Source organism: Zingiber officinale, chromosome 2B (genome assembly GCF_018446385.1).
Source record: "Zingiber officinale cultivar Zhangliang chromosome 2B, Zo_v1.1, whole genome shotgun sequence".
NCBI lineage: Eukaryota > Viridiplantae > Streptophyta > Magnoliopsida > Zingiberales > Zingiberaceae > Zingiber > Zingiber officinale.
In genome coordinates this window covers 123,743,339-123,765,265 of record NC_055989.1, presented here as the reverse complement: position 1 = coordinate 123,765,265, position 21,927 = coordinate 123,743,339, and the positions used below count along the sequence as shown (strand labels likewise).

General features: G+C 37.0%; 3 protein-coding genes and 1 long non-coding RNA gene across 4 annotated transcripts; 2 read left to right on the top strand and 2 right to left on the bottom strand.

Annotated features, from left to right (window-relative positions):
* Positions 1–2,431: 2,431 nt before the first annotated feature.
* Positions 2,432–4,944, top strand: LOC122047005 (protein DETOXIFICATION 20-like). Its single transcript, XM_042608001.1, has 8 exons — positions 2,432–2,685; positions 2,854–3,395; positions 3,471–3,557; positions 3,652–3,708; positions 3,803–4,041; positions 4,159–4,277; positions 4,364–4,450; positions 4,543–4,944. Exons 1-8 carry the CDS (start codon positions 2,455–2,457, stop codon positions 4,621–4,623), a joined length of 1,443 nt encoding a protein of 480 aa, XP_042463935.1. The 5' UTR covers positions 2,432–2,454; the 3' UTR covers positions 4,624–4,944.
* A 1,833-nt stretch (positions 4,945–6,777) lies between these two features.
* LOC122047004 lies at positions 6,778–7,352 on the bottom strand. Its single transcript, XM_042608000.1, has one exon. It carries the CDS (start codon positions 7,149–7,151, stop codon positions 6,939–6,941), a length of 213 nt encoding a protein of 70 aa, XP_042463934.1. The 5' UTR covers positions 7,152–7,352; the 3' UTR covers positions 6,778–6,938.
* Positions 7,353–8,834: 1,482 nt separating this feature from the next.
* LOC122047002 lies at positions 8,835–20,904 on the top strand. The gene is made up of 3 exons (XR_006130455.1): positions 8,835–9,144; positions 18,649–19,638; positions 19,735–20,904. It is a non-coding gene; the product is annotated as an uncharacterized LOC122047002 (long non-coding RNA).
* Positions 13,310–19,060, bottom strand: LOC122047000 (65-kDa microtubule-associated protein 8-like). The gene is made up of 11 exons (XM_042607998.1): positions 18,924–19,060; positions 18,641–18,844; positions 18,308–18,553; positions 18,010–18,228; positions 17,274–17,429; positions 16,994–17,153; positions 16,757–16,908; positions 16,578–16,665; positions 16,441–16,514; positions 15,053–15,127; positions 13,310–14,954 (listed from the first exon to the last, which is right to left on the bottom strand). Exons 1-11 carry the CDS (start codon positions 19,005–19,007, stop codon positions 14,646–14,648), a joined length of 1,767 nt encoding a protein of 588 aa, XP_042463932.1. The 5' UTR covers positions 19,008–19,060; the 3' UTR covers positions 13,310–14,645.
* Positions 20,905–21,927: the final 1,023 nt, after the last annotated feature.

Here is a 21,927-nt window from a genome sequence, read left to right as displayed (position 1 = left end):
TTTATAATTTTAATCTAATAAATAAATTTAATATATTTGTCTATGTTTTTTATAAATAGAATGTAAAATCTATAAATTCAATATTAAAATTATTATTTTTTTATTTAAAAGTTGATTTATGAGCTTAACGAACATGTTTACGAGCTAACGAGCTGAATATTGTGAAGTTTAAGCTTGGTTTGTTTATCTTAACGAGCCTCATTAAACGAGTTCAAACGAATTTTTATCGAATCGAGCTTCGAATAGCTCACGAACGGCTTGGCTCATTTACACCCCTAGCTTTGTGCACAGGGAACTCCTCCAATCTGGCAATCTCCATACGCAATTCGTCCCTCTGAATATCTTAGGCTTTCTCAAATCTCTTATAATGAGCTCAATTCCTCAAAGACCATAGGCGTTCTAAGGTGTGGCCTTGATAGGGATAGGTTAGTTCTCAAGATATAGCAGATTTACAGTATTGACCGGGATAGATTGTGTCTAGCCCTGCCCTTGCAGAGTATGACTCGAACAACCATATGGATCATAATGGGGTATGAGTCCCGTACGGTGAATCGTCACTCAGAGACTTTGAGCAATCACGGGATAAGGCCTCCTCAGAGTTTGTGTAACTTACGAGATAAATACGGCCTCTTTTGACTTGTACATATTCGTATTATCGAAAGAAGCTTTCATTAGAGCGACCAATTACGAGACGTCTTTTAAACGGATCATCTACCTTGACACTAAAGATGGAATTTTTACAAAGTATGATGGCAAACAAAGCTTCCACGCATTATACTTTTATTATAGTGTGTGATGAGTATTCTTTCTAAAAAAAAATAAAGGCGGATTTGAGAGAAGAAAGCTTTTAGAAAAAGGGCAATCAACTTCATATGCCTATTCTATGGCATTCATTATTTATTTTTATAGTAATTCAGGTATTCTGTTATTTGAATTATTAATTTTGAAGATGATTAATCTGATTCTATAAAAAATTTTCATCAACTATCAAAATAAATTAAAAAACACTAATGGAAATACACCGGACACTCAGTATTCGTATGTTTATATTTCTCACTAAAGGAAAAATCCCGACACAACTTCTAATGTCATTGCAATTCAATGAGTGAGAAGATTGCCATCAACTATGATAAAGTTATCGACTCTAGCTCGATCATGTTGTAAATTATGAAAAAGGTATTGATTAGAAAAATAATTTGGACACAAAATACGACATAAGAACACATAGATGCTGATTGTGCCAACCACAATGGCATTCCACTGCTAGAAAAGCTTCTAATATATATTGCATATCTTTCATCATTCTAAAAATTAAATGGGGGTTATCACTTCCAATAACCGATGATGGGTATCGAAAAGAGATAGAGTGTTGTCCCCGGATAATTATATAATGGTTAAGTTCTTCAATGAATAATTAAGAGATTTAAGATTTGAATTTTAGCTACAGCGTACTGTATGATATTTTTTTTTTTCCATTGAAGAATAGATCTAAGGGTAAATTTATATACAGTCTCTATTGGCAAACATAATTTTGCATGCACTCCCCATTGGAAAAAATTTTTGTTTTCACTCCCTAGTCTAATATACTTACCTAATTGCCCCTAATATTTTAAGTATAAAAAGTCTAAAAATGAGTATAAATCCTCTTAAATTCAGTATATTAAACTAGAATCTAGTATATTTTCTATCAAATTGAATACGATTCTTTTTCCACCTCAATTGGATGGAAAATATATTAGATTTTCTTTAAATGGTACTCAATTGGATGGAACATATACTAGATTTTCTTTAAATGATACTCAATTGGATGAAAAATATACTAGATTTTTTTTTCAAATGGTACTGAATTTAGGAGGAATTATATTAAATAGGAAAAACGTCGTACTCAATTTAATAGAAAATATACTCGATTCTAGTTTAAAATGTTGAATTTAATAGGAATTATACTCATTTTTAGGGTTTAGGAAACAGGAAAAAAAATATGCTCAATTTAATAGAAAATATACTCGATTCTAATGTAAAGTGCTGAATTTAAGAGGAATTATACTCATTTTTGGACCTTTTGTACCTAAAAAATTTGAGGGGCAATTAGGTCACAATATTTGCATGAGGGAGTTGAAGCAAATAAAACTTTGCATGGAGGGAGTGGAAACAAAGTTTTTTATAAGTGGGGATTGTATGCAAAATTCAAGTTATGATTGGAGATTTTTCTCTACTTTACGGTAGATCTAAAAATATTGGATATTTAAATTGGTCTCTATTAATTAACACTTTCCTATTTATTTTGATGGTATCGATCACTTATCTTCGAAAAAAACTGGATGTCTAGATTAAAAAATAATAATAATAAAAAGTAACAACAACCAAAAAATCTGAGAAAAAGTGTTGGCGTGTATAAATGAATGGCCTAGCTAAGTTACATAGTGTTCTCGTAGAACAATTAAGATTAAAGTGATGGAGAGTGCACCGGTAGAGGAGGTTGCAGGAGGAGAAAGTTTAGTTAGTCAGGTGTTGGAAGAATCAAAGAAGTTGTGGAGGATCGGAGGACCGGCCGTGATCATTAGGCTCTCAACCTTTGGTAGCTTTATTGTGACTCAATCATATATAGGCTATTGCGGCGAGACCGAGCTCGCCTCCTATGCTCTTGTTTTATCGCTCGTCGTCCGACTTTGCCATGGAATTATGGTACGTACGTAATATTTGTCACAACTTTTTGTTTTTTAAGCTCTATCACCTTCACTACTCATAACTCAGCCCAACTCTAATCCTAAATCAAATCACAAAATTTATCTAAATTATGTTCAACTAATTGAATGATAGTTTGGTGATTCATTTACAATACTGAGAGCGCAGGTGGGAATGAGCAGTGCTACAGAGACACTGTGCGGTCAAGCGTTTGGAGCTAAGAAATACCAAGCAATGGGCGTCTACCTCCAGCGGTCGTGGTTAGTCTTCGGCGCCGTGGCCACCCTGCTCCTCCCCCTCTTCGTCTGCGCCTCTCCGTTCTTCAAAGCGCTGGGACAGACCCACGAGCTCTCCGATGCCGCCCGCCCCATCGCCCTCATGTTCATCCCCTACCACTACGCCAGCGTCTTCTTCATTTCCATGCAGATGTTCCTGCAATCCCAGCTCAAGAACTTCGTCATCGCACTGCTGGCCCTGCCCTCCTTCCTCCTCCACATGTTGCTCTCCTGGATCGCCGTTGTCAAGCTCAATTGGGGAGTCGCCGGAGCTGCAGCCTCGCTGAACGCCTACGGCTGGATAATGGTCCTCGGCGAGTTCATCTACGTGGGCGGCGGCTGGTGCTCGCTGACCTGGACGGGCTTCAGCAGGGAAGCCTTCCGCGAGCTGCTGCCGGTGCTCAAGCTCTCCGTGTCTTCTGGCATAATGATCTGGTAAGCCAACTCCCTCTCCCCTCGCACGGTGAACTGACACAAATCATGAATGGCCTGCCTTTTCTCTGCGCGCAGTTTGCAAGTATGGAACAACGCCGCCGTCGTGTTCTTGGCAGGGTACATGAAAAACGCCAAGACTTCCCTCGCCGCTTTGTCTATTTGGTAGACATCGTCTCCTCGATTCTCCCATTCGATAGTTCTGTCAAATCAAAAGCCCTAATTATTAACTCACTGCCTGTCCTTCCTCAAATCCCAGCATTAATATCTCCACATGGGCGCTGATGATGATGCTGGGCTTGTTGACCGCCACAGGGTGCACATATATATACTTCTATCCATGTCCTTCTTCTTCTTCTATTTCCAACATCTCATGCATCTCTGCTTGCTCTGTTCGTGTCGGTGTCAAGCGTTCGCGTATCGAACGAGCTCGGCAAGGGGAGTGCTAAATCTGCCAAGTTCGCCATCAAGGTAGCGACGCTGAACTCGTTGATCGTCGGCTGCTTCTTCCTCGTTCTGTTTCTCATCATCGGCAAGAGAGTCTCTTACCTCTTCACCGACAGCGAGGAGGTGGCAAAGTACGTGTCCAGCATGCACCTTCTGCTGGTGCTCTCTGTTCTGCCCTGCATTTTTCAGCCAATACTTTCAGGTCAGTAGTGCGCCGGCCATGCATTTAATTTCTTCCCCCCAAACGCCCGCCAAACTAGATCTTCCATGGCCACTGGCCAGCAATTAATCAATCTCTTCCGGACACGATCGCCTGCAGGTGCAGCGATCGGTGCTGGCTATCAAAGTGCCGTGGCTTATGTGAACTTAGTGTGCTTCTACATCATCGGCTTCCCTTTGGGGATCATTCTCGGATGCAAGACCGACTTGCATGTCAAGGTAGTGCGGCATACATCAAATCGACAAATCAGAATTCTTTACATGAAATGATAACTTTGGTTCTCTGCATGCTCTGTGATTCACAGGGCATTTGGATTGGAACTCTGTGCGGGTCAGCAGTGCAAATACTCATACTTATCAGAATGACTATCAAAACTGATTGGGAGCAACAGGTAGAATGGTTTGGCAATCTGAATAATCTTTTGTGTTTTGGGGTTCTAATAAAATTAGTGCAGTAATTAATGCTCGCCATTTCCCTGAGCAGGTGGAGATTGCAAAAGCAAGGTTAAGCAGGTGGCAAGTGCCGTCATCACAAGCTGAAGAAAGTAATGATCAGATGATATAGGCCCCAGGGTTTAATTGGAAGAAGAGTATCACTATTTGATGTAAATATTGAAGTAGAATATATAATAGATACTCTAAGTTATTATTTTTGAGGCAAACATAAAAAGATCATCTGGCATTTAACAAAACCATAGCTATTACTTTTATCATGAGAATACTCTTACTTTCTATATTATTATAGCTAGGTTATTACAATGTGTAATGGTTATCCCCATAACTATCACATCGTATGTGATACGGTGTATGATAGAGGAGTCGTCGGAAGTCAAGTCAATGTGACAGTCAGAAGTTAAGCCCACGAGGCGATCAGAAGTCAAGTCCACATGACGATCAGAAGTCAAACCTACTTTCAATATTATTATAGCTAGGCTATTACAATGTATAATGGCTACCCCCATGGGATCGGATCTTCTGGTCCTCTTGTCCTGGTCCGCTCACTTCTAGACCAGGACAAGGGGATTAGTGGGAGGCAATAGCCCCCACCTGTTAACAGATGGGGGTCATTGTCCCCCACCAATGTAAAGGCTGGACTATGAATTGATCTAATCTTTACGGACCAGAGGATCCATCTTCTACCCCATAGTTATCACATCGTCCGTATAGCAACTTTTCTAATATGATAAAATATAACGTTTACTCTAATCAAAATTATTATACATAAAATATTATTATAGCAAAATAATTTTTATCGGTCAAAAATTACTTAAACAGTATCAAAATTATTTTAACTTAGTCGAAATCATTTTAAATTTTTTATAACAACTACTTGATAGTACTAATTCTATCAATATTAGTTGTTACAATAATTATAACAATTATATAGGTGAATTATATATAGTTATATTAGCTATTAAGTAGCTACTATAATGTTATAATAATGTCGTATTTGTTGTTATAATGGTGTAACTACTACTCAGTAGTTGTTATAAATTTTTTAAAATGATTTTAATTAAGTTAAAATAATTTTAATTAAATTGATAAAAAAATATTTTAATATAATAATATTTTATGTGTAATAATTTTGATCAAAGTGAAACATTGTATTTTATCATATTATAGTAGCTGTAATATGTATCAGCTAATTATTATTACTACAATAATACAAATAAGAATATTTTGAGATAAAAAAAATATATAATGAGACATCCATTTGATAATTTTTATAAGAAGGGTGTTAGTTTTGTTAATTGTGGAATGTTGTTTTGATTTTACCCATATTTTTTAAAATATCTAATTATTATTATTATTATTTAGAATAATTATAAATAATATTTGATAATTGACCAAAAGGGACATTTAAATCTGTATAATTTTAAAAAAAAACGTACTTCAATTTCATATTGTCTTCAAAGACACATTTATTTCCTATTTTACTAATTATTACGGTGCTTCATTCAAAAAAAATATCACCACCATCCTGTATTTAAAGAACGGTATGGGTGTTGGATTTCAACAGTGATAATATTGCATTTTAAAAATTAGTATCACTTTATTGATTTTTAAAGTAAGACGTTGAACACACTCATATGCCCCACCGTTATACTGGTTCACTTCACTGATTCCGCTTCTTCCTGTATCTTTCCCATCGTCGCCGACCATTTTGTCTGTGCTTCTTCTGCTCCGCAATTGTCGGCGTCGCCAGTGATCACCGGAAGTGAAACCTCATGGCAGACTGGGCGCCGGTGGTGGTGGGGGTGATTCTGTTCGTTTTGCTCTCGCCTGGGCTCATTTTGGAGGCCCCGGGCACTCACCGCCCGGTGGAGTTCGGAAACATGCGGACGAACGGAAAGGCCGTCGCCCTCCACACCCTCATCTTCTTCGCCATCTACTCCATCATCATCGTCGCCCTCCGTCTCCATATCTACACCGGCTAATCCCGTCCAACCAACCATCTGCTCCTAGGGTTTTCCAGGTCCTCTTTCAACTCATCTGCAACGCCTACTTATGTAATCGAAAACCAAAAACTGTTTTTTTGTTATAAGTTTTCTGGGTAGCAATCGAATGTTTGTTTCCGTGAATTTGCGATCAGATTTCTGTGGGTGAAGACCGAACCCTAGATTTTTCTTGTTCTCCCCCCCCTTTTGCTTTTGCTTGCGACGAATATCCAAATATTACCTTGTGCACAGGGAATTACAAAGGAATTACAAAATGGAGAAAAGGAAAAAAAAAATTGCTGTTGATTTGTTATGATCAATTGTTATCAGCTACAACAAACTGGAAATTTGTGAGAAGAAACAATTTTTTTTGTTTTTGGTTCTGTGCGTATTAAGGCGAAATGCCTTTAAAGTGTTTGCGAAAAGCTGTGTCTATCTTGGATCAAGCGGCATGGATATGGATTCCGATGGCGATGATCAAGATGGTGAAGATGCAGAAGAAGAGGATGCTGTGGACGAGGATGGAGATGCCGCTGGTGCCCATGTTGCCGAACTCCACCACCCGTGTGCGCGCCGGCAGCTGGAATAGAAGGCCTGGGGAGAGGAGGATGAAGAGGATGGAGGCGACGATGACGGGTCCCCAGTCGGTAGACATAGTTTGGATTCAGCGTCGGCGAGCTTTCGGGTGGAATAGAGTAGCATGAGCTTATAAGAAGGTGGTGGCACAAGGAAGAAGAAAGGAAGCATGGACATGCTTAAGGACTAAGATATGCCATGACAGATTACGAAAGCTAAGGGGAAGGAATTGAGTTGTTTACTAAATCTAAATCTATTGTTCTTCCTTCACAAATTCTACTTTTAAAATCATTAAATTTATCACCCATTATATAGTCACTCACTAAATACTTCATAAATCACGTTCTTTAAGCGGACTTTTGAAATATATATATATATATAGATAGATATATATATATAGAGAGAGAGATGCTCTCCTGCGGAGTTATTCTTGTGGTTTGGTGCGGTAGAGATGATTTGGCATTCCACGTCAAAGTCAAAAAAAACGCGGCATCATCTCTCTTCTCGTCTTCTTCGTCGACCTCGCCAAACCATCGACTGCCAACCTTCCACTGCACGCCCGGCCACCGTCGGGCGGATCGCGGCCGGATTCCGGCCAGATGGCGGCCGGAATCCGGCCGTTTCGTGGCCAAAATCTGTCGCAACGCTAGCAGACACAGCGCTGCCGATTCTGGTGGCGATCCGGCCGGAATCCAGTCGCGATCCGGCCGGAGCCGGAATCCAGTCGCGATCCGGCTGGAATCCGGTCGCGACCGGACGCTGCGGACCTGATCGGTCACCAGTCCGATCAGGGAACCTCCTGATTGGTCTCTGGACCGATCAGGGAACCTCCTGATCGGTTTGTAGACCGATCAGAAAAGAATCGGCAGTGCTAGCGTTTTCGGCAGATTTTGGCCACGAAACGGTCGGATTCCGGCCGCCATCTGGCCGGAATCCGGTCGCAATTCGGCCGGAATCCGGTTGTGATCCGGCCGAGGGTGATCCGCCAGCGTCTCGTGAAGATCAGCTGCAATCGCGGGGAGAAGCGGAGAGATCGCGGCTGCGGTAGTGATTTTTTTCCTTTTATATATTTTTTTTTGCTTACGTGGCGCGTCCAGCTCATCATAGCCGCACCAAACCGCAGGGAGAAAACCGCATGCGAGCGAAATCATATATATATATATATGATGGCTTCCACATTAGAACCCTTGCTTGTTGAGGAATTGGAATGTGATTTGCTTGAGTCCCAAGCCATCACATGTTATTTGATTAGTTTTAGGTTTGTTGAGTATGCACTACATATGCCATGTGAAGGAGGAGGGACTTTGCCTTTCTAGCTCATTGTTCTGATGCCCCCTTCCAACTTATTCAAAGTGTTCAGAAGCATCTCTATTTGATCCGCTAAGGCTAATAAATCATTAGCAAAGAAAAATTACAAGATATTTGGCTCACTATTTTCAGATTTCATCACTTACCACTCTTCCCCCTCCACATTGCTAAAGAAAGTGAGCTAAACATTCGGTACAAACACATGGCCAAATGAGATAGGTTGCATTTGAACATTATTATATTAAAATTATTTAAATATATATGATAAATAAATATTTATCATTGTGCCAATTCTCTATCTTACACAATTTATCTTATAATAATCATCGTTCTTATTGATTATTAATTGTTCTTATTGTGAGAGGCGTAAACATAATCATTTCCTTCCCGTTTTCAGTTTGTATTTTATGGGCGTGCGTTAACCCGTCCCGCTAATTAAACCCGAACCGTTATGGTCCTTAAATCTTAAACTCGTGCCCTTCCCCCTGGCGATCTTTTTCTTCCCTCCCTCACTCCCGCGAGCCGCCGTCGACCTCCGACTGTCGCTCTTCCGTCGTGCGTCGACCTTGCGCTACTTGCAATTACTCCTTTTTCTTGCTTGCTAACTGATGGTTCCCTGAACCCTTGATTCTTCGCGGATTGGGCATCGAATCGTGGTTGTGCAGCGAATCCTGCATGGAATAGTAGTGCGGTTTTTGCTTTGAGCAGCAATCAATAGCTTCAAAAGGGGAGGGAATTTCCAAAGACTCAAACGTGGTTAAGAGGTAGGATCCTTGTCTGTTCTGTGGGCCTCACTCCTTCAAATTGAGGTGTTGACTTGATGACCTAGAAGTGGTTGGTTTTAAATGTCTGCGCTTTATGTGTTTCCTAGTTGTTGCAACCTAAAATTGTGAAATGTTGTTGTCTTCTAAAGCCTTACAAAAGGGGGTGGTCACTGGGTGTTTGTATAACATTTGGGGACTACGATTAGAGGTATTGTGGTTTAATCGACTCTTTTAGCTGTTGTGCTGAAAGAATAGCCTGGATTTGACAAATTGCCTATGTTTCCCTTGCAAACGTGATTTATGTTGTCAGAATTGATAATAAGTGGGGCTCCGTGAAGAGAAAAGTAAAAAGAGACCTGTGCTTATGACTTTAGCGGCCATCTCTTGATGATACAGCCGCTGTCTAAAAAGGGTGTAGGGGTTTATTCTTTGATCTTAGAGGCTATTGTGGTCTTTAATAGGTCTTTGTAGATTACCTGCCTACACTAGATTCTTGCTTTGCTACCAAGGGTCAACTCTTAAATAATAATTTTTGCTTTGCTACCTTTGTAGATTGTGGTAAACTAGAGAACCTTGGTTACAAGTTCTATCTGATGAAGAATCCAACTGACCTTTTTTCCACTCTTAACTGCTATTTTTTTTGTCATTATATCCCTTGGCGCATTGGTGTATAATAGACCCTTCCTTGGGACCCCGCATTGACGGGAGCTTCCTGTATAGACTGTCTTTATATATATATATATATATATATATATATATATATATATATATATATATCTCCCTTAGCGTATATGATGCTTCCTTTGAACATAAGCATCATTCTTTTTGACTCGTTTAAACTATATGCCGCATGATATATACATTTTCCTATGCTTATTAATTGCTTAGCTTTCATGACACATGGCTAATATTACTGCTTGCTTAGTGTATTGTTTTCTTTGCTATTGATTTCATGCTATGACACGTAAGATGTTTAATATGATAAATGGAATAAATAAAATAATTACATGCCATGATACAACATGTGTAATATGCTAAGTGGAGTAAATAAAATGAATACTTAATTAGGGCATAAGCTAGCTCAAAGAATTATAATTACGAGCATCATATTATTGGTGAGCATATTGATTCCTTGCCAGTGAGTGCAAGGGTTGGTAAGAATTGACAGTTATACTTGTTGACAGGGCCGGATCCGGGAATTAGAGTTGGGGGGGCTTGAACTTAATGTAATAAATTATATATTATTATTAAAAATATATAATAAATTATATAGATATATAACAAAAAAAGTTATTACATTATATTGTTCAACAAAGTTGTGCCCTACGAGATTTTGAAACATAATATTCATCTATAATAGAATTTATATCTATATCTTTAGCTAAATCTCGTTCAATATAGAGTGTCAAACAATCTTCAAGAAAATCATCCTCCATTTTATTGCGAAGTGCCGTCTTCACATGCTTCATTGTTGAAAAGGCTCGCTCAGTAGTGATAGTAGAAACAGGTAATATCAAAACGAGATGAATCAATCTAGTTAACATAATGTAAACCTTTGACCGCCCACTCTCAGTCAATTGCTGACACAACTCAACAAGTGTAGAAACCTTCAAATTTTGCATCACATCAAGTTTATAATGTACCAATTCATATTCCAAAGCAACGATGTCTTGATTTGTGAAATCTTCAAGATAAAATTTCTTTGCAAGTTTGCAAATATCATCACTATTAATTGAATCAAATGTATTTTTCGGATCTAAAGCTGTACTAAGAGAAAGAAGTTCCACTGATGACTCATTGAACCGAGTATTTAACTCCATCAAGATGAAATCTATTGCTACATTAAAAACATCAAAGTGATAATGATGCTCAATTGTAGTTTGCTGACGAGAACGACCAATCTTATATAGCCAATCAAGGTCAGGCACATCAATATCATTTCTCGAACAAAAAACTTTCACTTCATGAAGAAATTCTTCCCACCCACATTCTCTAAGTTCTTGAAGGATGGTTTTGGTAGTAGAGACAAATGTAATAGCAGTCAAAATGTCTTGAGATTTTCTTTGAAGAATTTGACAAGGAGTATCTGTTGTTCTCATAATTTTATGCATTAAGTGCAAAATAAACACAAATTCAAAGCTTGCCATGTTTTTGTAAATTCCCCGAACTTCAGCCTTAGCTCTTCCATTTGGAGAATAGTCACTAAGAACTTCAAAAACTTTGCAAGTTGCAGCGTACATACTTATCAAGCTTTTTACTGAGTCATAGTGAGAACTCCAACAAGTAGCTCCTGCTCGCTGCAAATTACCAATCTGATTGGCCCCACTTCCAGAATCACATTCTCCAATTGCCAACATATGTTCAATTTCATTTCTTTGTGCAGTATGTAGCTCAACAATGCGCTTAGTAGAAGAAGTAACAATATTGACAATATTGTCCAAATGAGAAAAGAATTCCTAAATAACACTGACATCCTTAGTGGCAGAAACCAATGTTAATTGTAGTCGATGAGCAAAACAGTGGACATAGTATGCATAAGGACAATCTCTGAGAAATAATGCCTGGAGTCCATTCCACGCGCCACACATATTGCTAGCACCATCGTATCCTTGGTCTCTGATTTTCTTAACTTGTAGATCATGATGAACAAGAACATTTGATATTTCTTTTTTCAAATTCAATGAGGTAGTGTCACTAACACTTTTGATGGCAAAAAATCTTTCTGTCAAAATCCCATGATTGTTCACAAACCTTAAGATAATGACCATTTGCTCCCGTTTAGATATATCTCGTGTTTCATCAACAAGAATACAGAAGAATTTATCTCCAACTTCTTCACGAACCATCTGTCGTACTCTATTGGCCATAATATGTAAAATATCTTTCTGAATTTCTGGAGCAATATATTGAGCATTTTTTGGAGCATTCTCAAGTACAACTTCATCAATTTCCGTACTCATTTTTGCAAAAGCCTTCACCAATTCAAGAAAATTCCCACGATTAGATGAAGATAGAGATTCATCGTTACCTCTAAAGGCACAACCTTAAAGTGCTAGCCATCGAACAGTGACAATTGAGGTCTTCAAACGCAAACGATTTTTCTCCTTTTCTTCTTTAGCTTGAACATGCATCACATTATCAATATGTTGAGAGGGTCTCATCAAATTTTCAGTCCTTCTCTCAGACATAGTATGAGGTGAAGAAGCTGCAGAACCAATATGGGCAAGAAATGCACATGTTTTTCCTTGGCTTACCCTTTTCCAATTGTCAAATCCTCCATTGACTAGTGTCGAGATATTAGATGAATTAACATCATTCAGAAAAAGAAAACAATAAAAACAATATGCCTTATTTGTTGAAGGCGAATACTCTAACCAATGAAATTTCTGAAACCATTTTTTCTGAAGCCAACGATTTTGATTTCCAATTTTGTAGCCGGATACTCCAACATATCTGGTTGATAAGGCCCCATCCTTAGATATGAACGTCTTATCTCATCTCGTATATTAACATGATATTCACATATTTGTTTTCTTTTTCCCAGATCTCATTCAATACAAGCAGACGATGATCGGTGGTCTTTGCTAGGAGAAGAAATTTAAGGAATTTGGACACTAGGAATGGGAAGACCTTCACTAGATTGATTTTCCATTGTAGTAGGAATTGAAGTGCTTTCACTAGTTTCACGATCTCTCTTTTTAAAGAAAGATGATATTAATGTCTTTCCTTTCTTTGTAGCAGATTGATGTTCCATCTTAAAATAGTTAAAATTAAATCCCTAAATAAACAAGTTATAGGTTACTAATGGCTTAAAGTACAATGAATTAGGTTGGGAAATATTTATACCTTGAGATAAAATATAAATTATTATCTTATTCTAAAATAAAATACTGAAAGCTAAAGCCAATTAAAAAATATTGATAAAATCAATTCTAAGTTCAAAAGACGTTTAAATCTCAACACCATATGATAAATCATAATAGAACTATAGAAGTCCATATTGATGAAAGATTTTCAAGCTTTGATGCCCTTGCAGTCCGAGATGTTTTTTTTTTAAATAATGAGTAATGACAATCCAAAAAAAAACAAATTATACAGCAACACGACAACCAATACTGTGATTTGTGAAGATTGAAGCCGGCTTTGGCAAAATGCCAAAACCAATACGGCAAGTCGGCAACGCGACCAATGCCATTAGAATGTGCGATGCTTTGGCAGCGAAGCCGGCAGCAAGCCACGACATGCTCTCGCTGCTCAATGGTGGCCACGACAACGAAGTCGGGAGGCGATTACGGACATATAGTAGAAAGGAGAAGTAGAAAATATTAGGGATTTTGTCATTTAGGGTTACCTGTCCTGTGTCCAGAGTCTGGATGTGAATATGCTGCGTGCGAGGGCCGGTGCGGCGGTACGATGCAGTGGAGTCGTTCCGATGTTAGACGGTGACGCGGTGCGCCTTCACGGTGTCGTCGGTTCAGACGGGGCACGCCGCGCGCGTGTTGGAGATGGGAACGACTGAGCAAGTCGAAATCAGATGTCATATTATACCTATTTTTTTTTTGGGCTGGTAGGGCTGGGCTATAGCCCAGTATAGCCCTTGAATAGATTCGTCTCTGCTTGCTGAGCATGCATGGTGTACTTCTATGTGGCTTTGGAGTGATGGGAAATAACTCATAGGTACGCTATGATTAAGCTTGCTTAAAACATAAAACTAACTAAAATCATATAGTATGACACATCATAAGAACATCTCATTTATGGCATAATTATTATGTATACTCCTAATATGCTATCTCATTGCTAACCCTTTTGCTCCATACATGCTATTGTATTCCTAGTAGCTATCTTCTGTAGTTAAGGTTCCATTTATTTTTTGCCTCTAGATATACTTGAGGCGAATAATGGCAGTATTGGATTTGAAAACTAAGTGATTGTGTGGAGGTGCACTTAGCTATTGAGTTTCACAGAGATTTATACTGTGGATTGTTGGAGACGTCCTTGCTTGTTTTTCTTCTTTGGATCTTATGTTCTTTTAATGCACTGCTATATGATACCTTTTAATATTTCAGTGTGTAAATAAATAAATATCTATCAATAAAATATGTTAGTTTATCTGCTTCGTTATAGGCTTTATGTTGGTGAGTAGCTACAAGCGGGGTCATGTGCATGCATTTTATAATGCCCTTGTCACATGGACCAACAACGGCTATAGGTGATATCGATGGAATTATTCTGGTAGAAAGTGGATCTCATTCCGTCTATTAGGGTTAGAAGCCATTTGGATTCTGATAACCCATAATCCAACTCATGTGTAATTGCTAGTCTATCTTTAAGAACTAGTGAGTCCTTTTTAATTGGCAGGATGTAGCATCAAAGTTATCTCAACAGTTATTATACTTTGTAACCTTGACCATTTAACTGAAAACTTTTGCCATTCCTTTCACACATCAAATAATATTGGATGCACAATCTTCGTTAGTATCAAAGAAAGGTTTGTGAATTTAGCCAGAAAATGTTATGGTGATCTCAGATGGCACGTCTTCTTTAGCACTAGGGTTGTGCCTATAGTTGATCAGCGTCTTCTGTTTTTGCAACATACTACGCCCTTTGTATACCGTTGCTCCCTGCTTTACTGAATTCTTTGTCAAACCTTCACTTTCCTTGATGGTTGCTTGCCTCCTAATTGAAGGGGAAGCACTGACAAAACTGTTATTTAAGCTATTGTTTGTAGATCGACCAGAGCTTGTGTTTGGTCTTGCGAAAAGTGAATTTTCCTGTCTTGCTGCAAGCTGAATTTGCAATTTCCTATCCTGCAGAGATGATATTGTTTTTTTTTCTTTTCAGTAAATTCTTTGTGTAAGAGTGACATTATATGTTCTTGTATTTATCATATCCCACTATAACTTACCCTTTGCCTTTGTTTTTCCTCCTCGTTTTCCTGCCTCAATAGAATGTACTCTTCAAGCATTGCCAATAGAGGGACCTGCATGATTTCAATGATGAATGATAGTGGATGAAATATTGCATATGCCTTAATTTTTGCTATATTATGAGATATGAGTGATGTGCTATTTGAAGGATAGTAATAACTCCTGCCATGAGTTCCATTTTACTGTCTATTACTTTATGTACCTTACTCAATGTTTCTCACTCTCAGTCCTCTAAAAAAAATTCTAAAACAAATATTTGTCATCATTAATTTATCTTTCCTTGATGACACTTGGTACTTAAATTGACACACCATTGAATACATTCTTCTTTCTTTCATTAGCCTATAGTGGTTCATAGCACTTCAAATAACAATCAAGGCCTATCTCCCAACTATTTGTGGTCATCTACATGGATTTTAGTTTGTCAGTTGGCTCCAAATAAGATTATATCATTAGTAATTTCTTGGTCATTTTTCCTCTATTTATTATGTTAATTTCCTATATCCTCTATCTACCTTTCACACATTTAATTCTATTTGATTGTACTCATCTAACTAAAATCTTTTGGTCATCCTTGAACATATTTGTGCTACCTTTATGTGTATTTCTGACATTCTATTATCTGTTGGGATTACGTTACACTTATTTATTTGCGAAGAATAACATGCTTTGTTTTATTTCTAATAGCAACCTTACAGCATCTCTAAATGCTCCATCTTTATTACATTTTTTTTGTTCTTTATTATCTGCCTAACATTTTGGGCCATAGAGCATGACTAGTCATTCTGTTATCTTATATTTATTTATTTGGTAATTTCAGTGAGCATATGGTGAATGCATAAATGTCCAGAAACACTTTTCTATTTAACCATCCCAATCAGTATTCTATGGCTGAGAATTTATTTTCCTCAATCTGTCTGGTTGAGTAATAGATCTGAAATTTCTAAGTTTGTCTCAACAATTCAAATTTCAAATTTGTTTTGACTGAACTATCTTCAATTAACATAATATGAAGATCAAATAGGAGATTGTGCATGTTTATCTTGATCCTGAAATTCCATTTACCTATTGATCCTAATCTTTGATCAAGAAAAGCACTTATTTAAATGGTACATTCTTTAGGTTGCTCTGTTTGATGTATGAATCATGGGCATGCTAATTTCTTAATGTTTCTTGTGCATTAATCAAAATAAATGTACTCACGCACCATCATTTGTGAGAAAGGAAGAAAAGGATAATTTACTGCATTTCTTTTGATACTTTTGTAACTTCCTTTTGTATCTGTTTGTCTTCTTGATAAATGACTTGGTAGATTTCCTAGTAGAATAAAGATAAACAAGAAAAGAGGTAAATTGTCTTGTCTAACCTCATCAACCAAGAAAGTCTTCTTTCTCTCCTGTTCCCATGTCTTTGTCTTTGCTATCAATAAGTTCACCAATACTGTATTTTTGAATTTATAGTTTAGTTTCAATTATAATCATTAGCCATATAGCCAACTCTTACCTGGAATTTTGTTCACAATTGCTCTAGCACGTTCTGCACGTTTCAAGTTCTTGTGAGCCCCTCTTCTAACTGAATAACGTTTTTCATCCTGTAAGCACTCATGTTAGAACTAAATTTTTTGTCTGTATAATCTAGTGAAATATGATTCTATAGGCATATGAGTTGAATTTATAGATGACCCTGCTGTATTCTTCCAACCACTGTTCTTCTTCACATGAAACCATCCATTTTTCAACCTTCTCCATTATTTCCTTCCGGCTGCATGCTTCTTCTTTTGCCTTGGATATATGCTCCTCCATTATCACTAGAAGTTCATCATGGTCCATCTCTCCTTTTTAATTCAAGGTTTAACCTTTATCAGTTACTAGAAATATCATAGGAACTTTTAAATGATGAATATAACTCAAGAGACATACCAGAAATGATAAGGTTCATAATTTTGTGCATCTCTGATTCTGAAGGTACCTCCAAATGCGATTTGTTGCATATTTCTTGAAGTTCACTTTGCTTCTTGAGAAAGAGTTCTTTCATTTTGGTTGACTTTAACTGATCTAGTCTCTCTACTTCAGACTCGATCTGGTTTACACTTGCAGTTCATTATGTTAGATGATCAACCTATGTTGACTTGCTTAGCTTTACATTAAATGACAATTGATAAATTATTTTAAGCTTAAATTTCTGGAATGATGCTTGTACCTGGCGGATTACGTCAACTGAAAGGCTTCCTGGTCCTAGCTCATGATCTACTGAGGTTGACAATGTAAATATATCCATATAAGAGAACTTCTGTCGGTCAAACGATGTGTCCATGAGATTCCACAAGTTTGTCAATGCTTTCCCAAGCTTGTGAAGCTGCGGACTCAGTTAGAACTAATACCACATATTTATAAAGAAAAAAGTTAAAAGAACAATTAAAATTGATGGACAAAAACTTACTGCAGCTAAGAGATTTAGATTGCTTTTACACCTATTATTTAACTGCAAGAACTTGATGAGGATATTTGTCATCAAATAAAGATTGGTTGATTATAAACTATAATGGATTGGAACTTCAAGTTTTGAAAGTCACACAGGTTAAAATGTTAAGTTCTATGAACAGCAAAATGACCAACTGCATTATCCTGTTTTCAAGGCTCTGTGTTGTGAAATTAAGAAATGTCATGTAGAAAAAGTATGTTAGTTTCAAATAATGGAGATTCTTATTGCAATCAACAATAATTTCATGTTATGTATTTCTCGATTATGATTGACTCTCTTTTCAAATAGAATTGAATTCTCTTCTCTAGTATGGCATGCTTTATGAAGTGCATAATTTAATCATATAGAGTAGTCTGTAATGCATACCATTAGAACACTATGTGCACAACTAGTATTATTTTAGTACCTAGTTTCACTGCCTGCAATAACTGGATGTTGGAAATTTGGAACATACCTTTGCCATCCTCTTTTGCTTTTCATCTTTGAGTTGTTCCACTTTGTTGTTCAATCTCTCTAAAACAGTGTCACTTATGGTCTTTGATTGCTGTCCAGTTAAACAACCTAGCAAGCTTGGGTGAATGTCACAGATGATTTCTGTTGAATCCATTCCCATTGTTTCCGCAAGGTTCTTCACCACCACCATGTATTCTTCTACCTTCCGGAGCCTATCATTCTTTCATAGTGTAAAATTGGTGAGAAGGCAATAGGTTCATTGATGATACCAACCTGCCTTCCAAAGGTATAAACTGTACCTTTTCCTTATGAAGCCTATGGAGTTCATTTTGGTACTCCTCAAGTTTCTTTATGGAGAGGTCCCCTTCATTCACCACTACATTGCTATCCTCTTGTTTATCTGCTATTTCAGAAGAAATTCTTTGAATTTGCATTAGAACCTCCTGAAACTGCTTCACCCTCTCTTCTCTCCTCAGTTGCATTTCGTGAAGTGCTGGAGTGATTGCATCAAGCTGTTCCTTTAATGTACCTGTCAATTTTTCAGGCTGCCCCAATATATTCTATTTTAGTTCAGTTCACATTCAATTATTTTCTTACTAAATGTAAATTATGAAATGCCATTTATATCTCACCCGTCCAGGGAATGACCTCTCTCCCAAGGAAAGTAGAAGATTAGTAAACTCAGCTTCTGATTCAGCCAATGCCTGATGCAGCCGAACTCTCAAGATATTAGCACTGTCAACTTTTCTCCTATAGATATCTATGCATTCCTGTTCCAGTTCTAGTAGAATTCTCTCTCTTTCTAGTTGATCTTGTCCCACTTCATCCCAAATCAGCTGTAGTTTTATGGGAAGCCCAGAGACACTTTAGTAGGAATCAGATGCAAGAATGATGAATCTAACAGAAAGCACATACCTTCAGCTCTTGGAGTAAATATCCACAAGATGATTCAGGAATTGCTGAACTTGAAAAACTAGGAAGAGTTCCAAAAGATCCCATCTTGCAAATGTTCAGCGTATCAGAGAAAGATCTTGTGAAGACGAGTACCTCAAGTGTGAAGGACAGAGCAGCCTTCTCTAATCAAGCGTTATGAATATCTGAGGCAGAAATGAGAACTCTGGATGGAAGAAAAAGAGAACAGTGGCAAGGATGTGGATGGATGGTGAAATTGGATTTGCTTATTGGTTTTGCTTTGAAGACAAGCAGCATAACTGGTAGTTGCTTTGATGAGCTTGGGGAAAGCTTGAAGCTTAAAGAAGAAGACGGGTCCAACCTATTTTCAATTGAGTATATGTAAGTTATTCACGCTCTTTATTCTCTCTGACAGAAGGTATTTTCTCACTGATGATTTCCACATTCCACCTTTTGCAAATGCTGCAATTGGAAGCTTCACCCTGAAGCCGTGGTTGTTGGCAAATCTCTTACATTTGTTTTTTTCTAACTCAAGGGAAAGGGTGGGGCATCCTATTGTTCGATTACATGGAATAGCCCTATCAAGTTCATGCACTCTTTTACTTCAAGGAGAGCCATTATTCAATCATTGTGATCTTTGGAAAGTAATTGAAATTCGAAAAGTTTGTTGCATGCAAGCAAGAAATTGCAGTCTGATCACAATCCAGTTGATGTGATGGTAAGCTTTGTTTTTTCATGATTGTGAAAACTAAGCCTGAACTATTTTCTGAATATTGCATTTCTTTTTATGAAGTTTGATGTCGTCTTCATGTAGGGTGTGGTCTTGCTTTCATGTGGGGTAATAGATGCTTGAAAATGAAAAGTATATAGAAAACACATAGATTGCACGGTCATTCAATGGATGTATAGTCGGTGTAAATTGGATACTGGTGTCAATTAAAAAAAATAAAAAGAGAGAGAGAGAAGAGGTTGACCTCTCTGTTTCCCTTATGGTTCAATTCTCTTCTCTCTCTAAAGCTCCTTTTTTCTCTGTTCACAAAGATGAAATGTAGGATTAGTACAAATAGTTGTTAGTTCCTTGCAGTAGAAAGGATTTTATGACTATTAAATATAATAGAAAAAGATCTTTTTATATATATTTTATTTGCTTCGATTGTTACCATGGATCTTATATAATTGTTCTGATGATAATGGGTATTTCTTTAACACGGCATAGGATCGAAAGGTTCTTGAATGATTCACAAAATTATGAAAGCAAGGATCTTTAGAAAAAAAATTCTTATTTGAAGAGTGCATAATTGCGTGGATAAGCTCCGACTAACTCATCAATTTGAATTCAATTTAGTTTTTTTACTTGGGAGGTATTGAGTAGGAATTATAATGAAATAATTATTAGTATAATCATATCTCAAATTGTTGATTATATGGTTGACAAAATATTTAAATTAGGTTAATTTTGTGTTATGATGTGCCTTGAGTGTGCAATGCTTGAGAGATTGAACATGGAGATGAAAAGTTCATAAAAGTGAGATTCTTGGTCGAGTCCAATCAAGGACTTGGCAAGTTGCAAAGCTCATGACTCAACGAGGATAAGTTGGAAGATTAGAAGTCCAAGAAGTTAAGATCGATCAAAAAGTTTGACAGATTGCTCAGAAGGTCGAGGACAACTAAGAACTTGGTGGGTTGCTCATAACTCGACAAGGTTGAGTTGGAAGACAAAGAGGTTAAGGTTGATTAGGAACTTCTTAAGTTGCTTGTGGTTAAGAAAGTTTGTAACTCAATGAGATCGAGTGGTGCTTGCATGATCAAGTAAGTTGTTAGTTCAACGGCTTTGAGGCTTAGAATGAGGTAAACGCTCAAAGAAGGCAAAGAATGATATGAAACAAGCATAGAGTTGTAGGATCAACACGCGATGGGTTTCGGATTGTAATCAATGTTTTAGTTTGATCTTGAGTTAAGTCGAGGTTGACGATCATTCTCAATTAATTGAAATATTGAGTTCACTCAAGAGTGTACTAGGTAGTTTTCACAGGCACAAGTGCAGATTGAATTTTTGGTGTGCTTGGATGCCATGTCAATCAAAATCTAATTTTTTTAAATTTACTTGGTGGATGAAATATAAGATGTCTATTTTAAGATTAAGATCTGAATACCTAGTATAAAAAAAATATAATAATAGTCTTGGATTTGAAATACATTCAGGAGAATATGAATATTTAGTTTCAACTTAATTTCTTAACTGACTCCAATGGCTCAAAGAACTCAGAACACATTTATTTTATAAGGAAAATTGTAGCTAATCCATAAGATCAAAATTTTGTAATTTCAAATATATTTTAATCTTTTAACTGGACCTTGGCAAGTGTGTTTTTATTTTCTGGCATCAAATTTAATGTAGGTTCGAAAAACTAAGAATTAAAAAAAAAAATCTTGCAAAAAGAAAGGCAAAAGAAAAATTATGAGTTTATTTTGTTTTCTTTTGCAATTAAATATTTGTAAAACAGTATATTAAATTGTACATATTATTTATATTTATTTTGCTCATATTTACTGGATACATGTATTAGATGATTTGGAATAGATTCGATGATATGTGAAAAAAAAAATCTACATATTTTTTTTTAAAAAAATTGTTTTATAATTAATTTAATATATTTATGGGAATTGTTTTATACATATAAAATTGTAAATAATGTCTATGACATTAGTTTTGAAGTGTGATGGCGTCCTCCGCATTCAGGCCTCTCTCTTCCCTCTTTTTCTACTTCTCCCTATGTATCCTGATCGAACATGTGATCCTGTGCATCAACACTCATCGGGCGTTGGTGCGATTGATGTGACCCCTTTGATGGTCAAGTCATTGTTGGGGGAAGAATAGCCGCGGAGGCTGGAATTGTAATCTACCCGGACTGATCACGGATTTTGATTTTGAGTTTTAGGGTTGATCTATTGATGATAGTTTCATATATAAAAAAGGGGCCCTCAAAAAAAAAAAAAAAATATGGAA